Below are 12468 nucleotides of genomic sequence, written 5' to 3'. Positions count from 1 at the left end.
TGGCCGACCACCCTTACCTCACAAGGTCGAAGACGTCATCACTACCTCGACGTGCGGGTCGTGCAAGGAAAAGAAATTATCATGTCCGATCCGGCCGCATCTATTTCAACCGGTTTGGAAAACGTCGTGATCCCTAGCGATCCTCCCGAGACTTCGAACATAGAACCGCCATTCAACACGACGAACATATCGCCCGCCCGACTCAAGAAATTGAGAATCTACGTGGCGAACTAATCGGGTTAGGGACTTGACCAATTTGTCTATCACACTCCAAAGTCCACCGCCTGAACCTAGAACTGTCGCACCAAACCCACCTCGTTTTCCATCACTTGAATCTCCAGTCCCTGAACACTTTCCTCCCCAAAATAATGCACCCACCAACAACAACTTTCCTCCACCAAATCCATCATCCGTCTATACCCCTCTACAAAGTCAACCAACCACCCACATTACCTGTACTCCTCCACAAAATCAACCACCTACCTACAATACCTACGCTACTCCTAATCCACCACCCGTCAACCCACCAAATTAATCACAAGTTCACACTCCTTATATTCCGTTACCTACCAACACTAATCCGCCACCTACAACTACTCCTCTGAACCCACCAAACCAACTACCTACAAACACCGCTTGTAACACACCACCTCCAGTCCAAAACACTCCCACTGTCCAAACTTATCCAACCCAGCATATACAGGGGGCACCTTTTGCCACTCCTAACACGCAATATGTTCCTCCGGTATATGCAGCGGAAACACAAGCATATACCAACCCAGTAACGGTCAGGTTCCAGCCCGAAGTAGATCAATACGAGGAAATGGAGAAAGAGGGGAAATCGAGGGCGAACGATATGTTGTTAAAAGAGATCCACAGTCTCAAAGAAGCAATGAGAAACCTTCAAGTTGCTAGAGGAACTAAGAGCGTAGAATACGAAGATCTGTGTGTTCAGCCTGATGTTGACTTACCCGTAGGCTACAAACCACCGAAATTCGATACTTTCAATGGAACTGGCGATCCCCATACACACTTAAGGGCCTACTGTGACAAATTGGTTGGAGTAGGTAGAGACCAGAACATAAGGATGAAGCTATTCATCAGGAGCTTATCTGGTGAGGCCCTTAATTGGTATACACAACAGGACGTCCGTAAATGGCGTGGTTGGAGTGACATGGCCCAAGACTTTATGGACCGATTCGGTTTCAACACCGACATCACACCGTAAAGAGTCTATATGACTAAGTTAACCAAGAAGTCAACCGAGTCGTTCCGCGAGTATGCACTACGTTGGAGGTCGAGCGACCGGGGTTCAACCCCCGATGAATGACGAGAGAAATGATGCTACTTTCATTGAATGCCGTGCCGGCATATTTTATGAGAAAATGATAGGTATGATGGGACAGAAATTCACAGAAGTTGTCCGAATGGGAGAAGCCTTAGAAGAGGGCATCAAATCAGGAAAATTCAGGATCTTACCGCTTTGCAAGCAGTAAACAAGGCTATTCAATCTGGTTCTATTAGTGGGCTTAAAAAAGAAAAAGGAAGATGCTGCTGCAATCATGAATGTCCAAGGACATAAGCCAAGCCAAGCCACCACATACTTTAACCATCCACAACCGCCTTTCTACCCTTACCATTACGTTGAACCTTACCAAACTCCACTATCTCCTTACCCTGTCTACAATACCCAAGCAAATTACTACCAACCCCGAGCACCTCCACACCAAAACCCACGTCCATATCAACCTGTTCAAGCTCCCACTTACCAAAATCGACCACACACCGCACCTAAGGCCCGTCCAAACCCTGACACCAAAAATACCCGTAATTATACTCGGTTCGCTGAACCCTTGGCTCAGTTGTTTGAAAGAATGAAAGCAGCAGGTGTGATACAACCGATTGAAGGGAAAATTCCTGATCCCATTCCAAGATGGTTTGATGGTTCCAAGCGCTGTGCTTACCATTCTGGAGTAGCTGGGCATGACACTGAGGATTGCTACGGGCTCAAAAACAAAATCGAAGCCCTGATCAAAGAAGGAGCGATCCAGCTCACTGGAGCTCGGCCCAATGTGGACAACAACCCTTTACCTACTCATGAAAATGCCAACGTGAACATGATCACCGTTGAGAAAGATGGAGATGTGAAAGCCATCATGCCATCAACCTTTATCACTCCCGTGGAAACAGTCCAAAGACAAGCACCAACGAAGATTGCTACTACAACTGCTTACAACACCAAGACACCGACCATCTGGGGTGCCGAACCAGGAGAAACTTTGAAGAATTGGACTTGTACTCCATCCCTGGTTCGCCGAGAGTCTTGGTAGATTGAACTGTAGTGAACTTTTGAGATAGCACAATTTTAAAATTGAGGCTTAAATTGTGCCCTAAAACTTTTGTTGTTTCGCCTCATCTTTTGGAAGCTAAAATTGCACAATCTATGAATGCATTTCTGATTTTCTCTAACTGTCTATTTATTATTTTCTACTTTATTTATCAAATCTGCCAACTGTACGATTGTGACGTAAAACGAACGAATGAACCAAGTACACCTCGAGGGAATAACAAAGAAATTAGAAGACAAGATTCCATTTGGAAGAAAGCAAATAGCCAATAGGTGATGACATAAGCCTGAAAGCTAGCTATCAGTCAAGAAAAAATCAAAAGACGACGTTAGATTAGACAACCTAGTTTGCAACCTTTCCTTTAATGTACCTTACGAACTACGCTGACCTGATTCCCGTGGTGGGATACGTAGGCAGCCCACATAGGGTTCGGTTGCATTATAACAGAAAATCCAAAAATCCTTATACAAGGAGAATTACGCTTAGCCTGATTCCCTCGGCGGGATTCATAGACTATCAACATACAGGTCAAACCTATTTAGGTAGAAAGCCAACAAACTTTCACCATTTATATGACAGAACTACGCTGACCTGATTCCCTTGGTGGGATACGTAGGCAATCCACATCGGGTTCGGTCCCTTTATTAGAAAACACTAAGGAAAACTGCTATAAATTGGTTGGATATCCACCAGATTTTCAAAGCAGAAGAAACTACGCTCTGGAAACTATGGAAATGGAAATACAGAAGGATAGAGGAACTACGAAACCACAGATGGATGGAAGAGGAATGGTAATGCTAGAAACCTTGATGGTTGGAGAAGAGAAGCATCACCAGAAGTGAACAATGCAGATGTTGCATCATCATCTAGAGAAACAAGAGGAGAACAAGGACAAGGTGGGAAGCAGTACTACTATCTTTTCATTGAAGAACAACACAGACAAATTTTAAGTCTATTGAACAATGATCCAAGGGAGCATCATGTTAATATGGTAGGTATTGTTACTTGCGTGATGAGTCAATATCCATAAGATGAATGGATCATTGACTCTGGTGCTACACATCACATTACTGCAAACTTAAAGTTGCTAAAAACTAGTGTTGCTATAGAACATTCTAAAAGAGATAAAGTGCATTTACCTACAGGGGGAAGGGCTGATATCACACACACTGAAAATGCTAGTTTGTTTGCTAATGAGACAGTGAAGGGTGTGTTATATGTTCCTGAATTTAGGTTCAACCTATTATCAGTGTCAAAAGTGACTAAGGAACTTTGTTGCTTTGTCTCCTTTTTCCCTAGCTTTTGTGTCTTTCAGGACCTTTACAATGGCGGGTGAAGGGGATTGGAAGAGAGCAAGGGGGCTTGTACATAATCAATGGAGATCCAGAAGGATATGTGTTGATAAATAAGCTAAAGACAGCAAATATGGCTTGCAATAATGGAGAGCACAGTTTGTGGCACAAGAGATTAGGTCACCCCTCACTCATAGTCATGAGACATATTTCAGAGTTAAATAAATGTACAAGCAATGCACTAGATAATGAATGTCATATTTGTCCTCTAGCAAAGCAGACTAGAATACAGTTTCCACTTAGTACTTCTAGAGTTGCTTCTTCTTTTCAGCTTGTACATGCACCTGGATTTATGGGGCCCTTATAAAATGCCAACTTTTGATAAGAAGCACTATTTCTTGACTATTGTGGATAACAATTCTTGATATACTTAGGTTTACTTACTACAATTAAATATGAGGTAATAGTAGTGTTGAAGCAGTTTTTAGCTATGGTTAAAAATCAATTTGGAACAATGGTTAAGGTGTTAAGATCTGATAATGGCACTGAGTTCTTTAACTCACAGTGCATACATCAAAGCAGCTGCCCCTACACTCCACAACAAAATGGCACAGTGGAGAGGAAGCACAGACACATTTTGAACATTGCAAGGGCCTTGAGATTTCAGGCCATGATTCCTCTCAGGTATTGGGGTTTATGTATACAAGTTGTTGTGTACTTAATGAATAGACTACCCTCTAGTGCTATAGGAGGAAGCACCCCATATGAGATGTTATACAAGAAGAAGCCATCACTTAGTCATTTGAGGGTACTTGGATACCTTTGCTATGCAACTAATCTAGTTAACAGGGATAAGTTTGGGCAAAGAGCAAAACCAGATGTTCTTCTTGGTTTCTCAGAGGTTCAGAAGGGTTATATCCTTCTTTATTTGGATTCCAAGCATCTCTTTGTGAGCAGAGATGTCATCTTTAGAGAGTCAGAATTTCCCTTCATATCACCTCAGTTGCAACCTCCGATTTTCTCACCATCAGAACCAATGTTTGATGATGATGTTATATCTCCTTCTGTATTTACAGATGATGTAGAATTTACTATCCATCCACAAGTGAATTCTTCACCTTCAGATGCTGTACCTAGTTGTCCAACAGACGAATTGGTGCTCCATCCAGTTCAGAAGCCTAATGCTGATTCAACTGATGCTACAATCATTCCAGCAGGAAGCTTGGTCCCTACTACCACATCTATTGGTTCTACTAGTTCTCACGTGCTTCAAGACAATCAGATAAAGCCTCTAAACCACCTTTATGGATGAAAGATTATATCATCAATCCTAAGGCTAGTTGCAGCACCAGCCTGTATCCTATATTTGATTACTTGTCCTATGATAGCACATCTGCTAGTTATCAATGTTATCTTGCACATTTTTCTTCACTAGTTGAGCCTAAGTCCTTTAGAGAGGAAGCTAGGGATGCTAAGTGGGTTGATGCAATAAAATTGGAGATTAAAGCACTTGAAGACAATAAAACATGGGAAATTGTTGACCTGCCTGCTGGAAAGAACACAGTAGGTTCAAAATGGGTGTATATAATTAAGTTTCAGGCAAATTGTGAGGTTGAAAGGTTTAAAGCTCGATTGGTGGCAAAGGGATATAGTCAAAAAGAAGGTCTTGACGATCATGAGACCTTCTCTCCTGTAGCCAAAATGGTTACAATTAGGTCTATTATAGCTTTGGCAGCATCTAAGGGATGGTATTTGTTTCAGATGGATGTTTTCAATATATTTCTTCAAGGTGACTTGTGTGAAGAGGTGTACAGGGAGTTGCCTGAAGGTTTCAGAAGTCAGGGGGAGACCAAGGTTTGCAAATTATTAAAGTCACTATATGGGCTCAAACAAGCCTCTAGACAGTGGAATATAAAGTTGACTGAAGCTTTACTAAGTGCTGGATTCACTCAAAGTAACCATGATTACTCCTTATTTACCATGAAGAATGATACGGAAATTGTCATTATCTTGGTATATGTAGATGATTTGCTAATTACATATTGTTGCAACAAGTTGTTCAATTCAGCAAAGGACACACTACACAAGAAGTTTAAGGTGAAAGATTTAGGGGAGCTCAAGTATTTTTTGGGAATAGAAGTGTTAAGGTCAAAATCTGGGATCCTTTTGAACCAAAGAAAGTATGTGTTGGAACTAATATCTGAAATGGGGCTTGGTGGAACAAAACCATCACCAACACCCATGGAGACTAATATCAAACTTACCACAGCAGAATTTGATGAAGCAGTAAGGAACAAAGATGATGGACAAGATGAAGTAATGAGAAGTAGAGATGATGCATTATTGGAGGATGTTGCTGCTTACCAGAGGCTAATGGGGAAATTATTGTATGTAACCATAACCAGGCCAGATGTTAGTTATACTGTACAGACCCTGAGCCAGTTTATGCAAAAACCAAAACAATCTCATTGGGAAACAGCTATCAGAGTGGTGAAATATTTGAAACTTGCACCTGGACAAGGTATTCTCATGAGTTCAGCACCTAGTACTGAGCTTACATGTTGGCGTGATTCAGATTGGGCATCATGCCCAAATACTAGGAGATCTGTGACTGGGTACATAGTTAAATTTGGCACTTCACTAGTATCTTGGAAGTCCAAGAAGCAGCAAACAGTGTCAAGAAGCTCTGCTGAAGCAGAGTATAGAAGTATGGCCTCAGCAGTATCAGAAATTACATGGCTATTGGGATTGTTTCAAGAACTGGGAGTAAAAGTGACACAACCAGTGACAGTAAGGCTGCAATGCAGATTCATGAATGAACCAAACATATAGAGATTGATTGCCATTTCATTCGAGACAAGATCAAGGAAGGAATCATCAAGACAGTATTTTAAGCACTGGAGATCAGCAAGCAGACTTGTTAACCAAGGGGTTGAGCAAGGTGCAGCATTCTTACCTGATGAGCAAGCTGGGAGTGTTCAACATTTTGCAACCTCCAGCTTGAGGGGGAGTATTAACTGTTAAGTGTGACACGTGGCAAATTTAGTTAGTTAGAGTTTTATGATTAGTTAGCTTAGTAGTTAATTGTACAGTTATCAAGATAGTTAGTTAGGTCGGTTATGGATCAATACATTTGTATCAATATATACACAGTTGTGTACAGCTGGATCAATAGAAAGTATCATTTTCATTTTCCACAAAATATCTCATGTTGCTCTCGTCTCTCTCTCTCTCTCTCTCTCTCTCTCAACTGCTAACCTCCATTGATGAACTCTGAGCTTAAAGCTAGCTTAGATATAACATTCTAGCAGAAAGGTACTTTACTTCATTCAATTTATTCAATTGTTGTAAACTAACTTAATTGAGAAGACCCGTAAAGATATTTTTATGCTCATTCTCATTGTAAATTAAGCTTTCCCTTGGATTTATATTTTTATCAGTACGTATCCTCATAAAATTGAGTGGAGAATCTTTTCCATTAGATTTGTTTTTTTAACTTCTTGTCTATTGACTGTATAAATTACTTTTGCGCTTCCTGTACAATTGCCAGCTCCATTATACTGTCTTTTATAGGCTGCTTTGTCTACTCTGCGAATCTTCATTGTCTCGTTAATATAACTTCTCTTCTTTCGTCCTCCACGAGATATTTTTTGAAGAAAAAAAGGCAGCTATATGTTTAGTGAGAATCATTTCAATTATACGTCACAAGATTTTATAGACAGGGGAGAAGTAAATCATCACTTTTGAACCAATTGTCAACTTAGTAAGTTAATGAACTTAAAAGTTGCATGCACCTACTCTTTGATGTAAATGTCACAAGATTTTATAGATGGGACAAGTAAATCATCACTTTTGAACCAATTGTCAACTCAAAAGTTAGTGAACTTAAAAGTTGCATGCACTTACTCGTTGATGTGTTTAATCGTAAGAATAAAGAATTTTTACACTATATATCTGGTCTTATTCACCCTGAAACAGCAAGTAACTTATCTTATTTTTCAAGATCATATATCTCACATTTTAAGAAGATTTACGTGTAATATCAATTGGATAACGTGATAGTGTAAAAAGTTTTTTACATGAATATAAGTTATAACTTAAACCAAGGGTAGATCTAGAGCTATCTTATGTTCAAATCATGTGTATATATTAAAAAATCTACTAAATATCTATAAACATTTCACGAGAACCCAGTTATTATAAAAGTATTAACTTAACCCTGCTATAGAAATCCATAAACTTCGAATTTTGGATTCGAACCCTTTACAGTTGCTTTATAAATAGAAAATAGAAGCTACTCCACAATTGAGCTAAACAAGAGACATCAGTCAATCGTGACCTCTGTCTCATCTCCCTATTCTCCTCCTTCATAAGAAACAATAATATCTCATTCCTTACAACAAATCTTCCACAAAACATACATAAATAGAAGTATATATACTACATCTATCAAACTTCATTCTTTTTTAATCTTCTTAATTTGTTAAAAATGGTGAAGTTTGTGGAATGTACCACTTGCCACACAACTTTACAACTCCCTCATGGTGCTCAATCGATACGCTGCGCGGTCTGCCACGCAGTGATCACTCGAACCACCTCTGGGGCTCGGAGGAGAGACCGGTTCTTAGCCTACATGAACCACTACGTTCCGCCGTCCGTGGGCCGCATACCACTGCCTGGTCCGACTCAGCTCCCTTCGGCTTTTGGTCGAAAGAGAGCATTGATTATTGGTATTACGTATAAGAGAACTAAAAATGAGCTTAAGGGATGTATCAACGATGCTAGATGTATGAAATACTTGCTTGTCAATCGGTTCAAGTTCCCACAAGAGTCTGTTCTCATGCTCACTGGTATAATATTCTCTCTTTCCTCTTATTAATTACTCCCTTTGTTAAAATTTATACGGCATTTGACTGAACGTAAAGTTTAAGGAAAAAATGAAAACTTGTGTATGGCAAATAGAAGCATGTCGTTAAAGGTAAAATGTGAAGGTCAAGCTAAATTGTTATAGTTTAAACTTGTGTAAATAGTTTTTCTTGTAACTGACCTTATTGTGTAAATACTTTTTCACATTATTGTTGATGCATAGAAATAAATCGAAGAATCTTTATGGTTGAATGTATTATGAGATATATATCTTTCTTCTTTGTTGGTTCTTGAATTTGGTGTTGAATGTTTTTGATGATTTCATCCCTAATCTTGATTTGCTTGAATCACTGTTGTTTGACTTGCTCCTGTGGTGTTGCAGAAGATTATCTGGATACAGTATGTCCTATTCTTAATGCCATTATTTTGTAGTTGATGGATAAGGAGATAATGGTTAAAACTTAAATGTATCAGTGTTTACATCAATTCAATGAATATATGACACATGTCTTAGCTTATTCTCTTATTGTCAAACCATTGTTTATTAGTACGTATTTTAACTTTAATTTTTTATTAAAGTAATATAGTTTGATATAAACACTGAATGTGGGTAAATTTTACCAGGATGAAACTGTGCTTTCTTACTCGATTTTACCCTTGGCTTATCAAGTTTCTTCTATAATTTTAGACAATTATTACTACTTGTGCTGCTAGTAATAACCAGATCTTAGTGTCACTGTCATCAGCAGAAAGTATTAATATGAGATCTATATGATGTTTTGAACGATTAACCACGTATCTTATTTTCACACATGTAATAATAAACAAAGAATTAAATTTTTTATGTATTGACGGTATAAAAAACATGTACACGATCAATTTTTAACATGTTAGCGTATATAACTTAAATTCTAAATGCAAAATAGCCTTTTAGCATTTCAGCTTTTATCCAACTCAATTGATACTTTGATGTGCCGTTCCACTATTTGGTTGAACTAGGCATCTGATGCATAGTGTACGATTTGTGACTTTGTGTATTCTACTTTCGAATTTCATATTACATTGTCCCATTAACACATTTAAAAATAATTTTCTAAAGAATCAATTATGTGATGACCACAGCTTTCTAAAAGAAAGGGAACCGCTTCAAAATGTGTAAGCTACTTTAGAATTTCATTACTTTGTTAATATTCAAAGCCTTTGTGTGAATACCACAGCTTTCTCCAAGAAAGGGAATTGCTTCGAAAGAGGCGGATTTGTGATTTTAAGTTTATAATTTCTTATATCATAATTCTTTTTGCTTACTGGGTTCGGGATAGACTGTTTATGCGCTTATGAAGTGGACCTCTTAATAAAAATACTAAATTTGAGTTAAAGTTACTAGATTTTGCCGAACCCCTAACATATGTACCTGTTCAAAAGGAGTTGCTAATTCCTTATACCTGCGAAAATGACATAACTATGCTGAACAAGATATAACTCATGATACTTCATGTCCTTTAACCGCTGTATAACTTTTAACCCAAGACCTATATCTGTTATAAGTTATATACATTATCGGTGAGGATTCATATAGCCGGCTCTTGTTTCTGATTTTTATAGTTGACAAAAGCAATTTTCCCATCACAATTAATATTAACCTGTCCTAACTTCTAATCTTCCATTTTCTTACTTACAGAAGAAGAAAGAGATCCATACAGAATTCCAACTAAATATAACATAAGAATGGCAATGCACTGGCTTATGCAAGGTGTTCAAGCAGGGGATTCTCTAGTGTTCCATTATTCTGGTCATGGTTTACAGCAAAGGAATTACACCGGAGATGAGGTTGATGGTTACGACGAAACACTTTGCCCATCGGATTTTCAAACACAGGGAATGATCGTCGATAATGAACTAAACGCGACACTTGTTAGGCCTCTTCCTCATGGTGCTAAGCTTCATGCTATTATAGATTCTTGTCACAGTGGTACTATGCTGGATTTACCATATCTTTGTAGGATGGACAGGTTTGTGACACAACAACTCTCAAATCTCAAATTTCTAGTAGAATACCCGAGAGAATGACTAAAATGGTCCTAATGTTTGAAGGTAGGTTCTTTAAGTATGCACTGAACAGTTTCGGTCCTTTAAGTTTGCCAATAGTTTAATACCTTTAGTCTCCATCAAATATCTACTGAAGAGGTCCCTTAGATTTTGACATGAACACTCAAAAAAAAATTAGCAGGAACTCTAAAAAAAAATTTAGCGGGAACTCACATTTAGATGTGTAATTTTTGTAGCTTCTGCTATTTCTTATTTATTTCTATAATCTGATGAACTTTTTGAGGTGTTATTTTTTGCATATTTTAGTTTTTTTTTGTCTAGAATCTGGTTTTCGTCAAACTTAACGAACATAAATTGTTAAATATTTGATGGAGACTAAAAATGTTAACTTTTGGCAAATTTAAAGGACCAAAATTGTTCAGTACATACTTAAGGGACTATTTTGAACCTACCCTCAAACATAAGGACCATTTTTGTCATTTTCTTTACTAAATTTGCTTTAAAATATTTAACGTTTTAGAAAATTTACTGCTTCTTCTTCTTTTCAAATTCACATGTACCTCCCCATTTAGAAGGAAGACATTTAAGATAGAAATTAAGGGTATTCCAGATAAATACTCTTTTATGATTAAGGCTATTAAACGTCTTTATTATGCAGAACTGGGCGATATGCATGGGAAGACCATCGTCCTCGATCAGGAGCATGGAAAGGAACAAGTGGAGGAGAGGTCATATCCTTTAGTGGTTGTGATGATCATCAAAAGTCTGCAGATACAGACGTAAATTTCTTTTTTCCATCCTAAGTTTTGATCTTTTTGAGTTGGAACTGAATAGAGTAATCAAACTAAGCATGCAAGCTAACTGAATGACTTACTTGCTGAGGACAGAGTTTGTCCAAAGTCATTTCAACTGGTGCAATGACCTTCTCTTTCATTCAAGCTATTGAGCGCGGACAAGGAGCTACGTATGGGAGCATTCTGAATGCGATTAGATCTTCCATTCGCGGTTCTGATAGTGATTCGGGAGGCAAAATCGTCTCATCTCTTCTCTCAATGCTGATTACCGGAGGAAGTTTCAGCATTGGGATGAGACAGGTATATATATAGCTTAACAATACATGTATTGATATCGGACTGTTCTTCAAGTGTAAAGGCATCATGATTAAATTGATCGATCACTAGAAAATAGATATTTCCGAGAACAATATTACTGAAAATGATTTTTGAAGTATATATTGCATATGTCTGATGTCAAGATTGCTACTTCACCTTTTGGTTGCAGGAGTCCCAGTTGACTTCTAATGAGCCATTTGATGTGTACACCAGACAGTTTTCACTGTAACATCTTAAACAGCATTACCCACTTCAGGCTTTCCTATAGTATTGGCTGCACAGATTCTGATTGGAGTATAAGTTGACAATCTCTTTGGATTGAGTTTTTTAACCTCTGTAATGCAAATTTTCCTTGATCTACTTACGCTTCTTCTTTTTTTAAATCATGTTTCCCATTCAAATAACAAATGTAATTTTCTTGGTAATAAACTCCTAGAGAACATTTGTGTTTCAATAAAGTGGAATGCTTGTATGAACACGGACATTAATGGATTCTTGAATCAAAACATAATATCAACTGCCGGATTGAAATGTCTGTTGAAAATACATATTCTATGGCAGGCAAAATATAATAGCAATATTAAAAATAGAGGTTTAATGAACTGCGTAATTCAGTAAATTTTGGTGCTTTACTCAATGATAGGGGACTATTAAAATTGGTGCTAGAATTAATAGAAAAACAAAAGGAGGAGGGAGTAACAAAGCTCGTGGCGGACATTAAGCACATTTCGAAAACATCCTTCAAATTGTAAATTTGCCTTTCTACATCGCGTAATTTAAATCCTTTTGAGAAGCAAAGGTCTC

General features: G+C 38.0%; 1 protein-coding gene across 1 annotated transcript; it reads left to right on the top strand.

Annotated features, from left to right (window-relative positions):
- The first annotated feature begins 7947 nt into the window (after positions 1–7947).
- Positions 7948–12093, top strand: LOC132068419 (metacaspase-1-like). Its single transcript, XM_059461993.1, has 5 exons — positions 7948–8490; positions 10185–10515; positions 11211–11331; positions 11440–11646; positions 11834–12093. Exons 1-5 carry the CDS (start codon positions 8130–8132, stop codon positions 11891–11893), a joined length of 1080 nt encoding a protein of 359 aa, XP_059317976.1. The 5' UTR covers positions 7948–8129; the 3' UTR covers positions 11894–12093.
- The last annotated feature ends 375 nt before the right edge of the window (positions 12094–12468 follow it).

The sequence above is a fragment of the Lycium ferocissimum genome, chromosome 8 (genome assembly GCF_029784015.1).
Source record: "Lycium ferocissimum isolate CSIRO_LF1 chromosome 8, AGI_CSIRO_Lferr_CH_V1, whole genome shotgun sequence".
Lineage (NCBI taxonomy): Eukaryota > Viridiplantae > Streptophyta > Magnoliopsida > Solanales > Solanaceae > Lycium > Lycium ferocissimum.
Note: the sequence above shows the minus strand (reverse complement) of the source record. Positions and strands in the feature narration are given on the sequence as shown.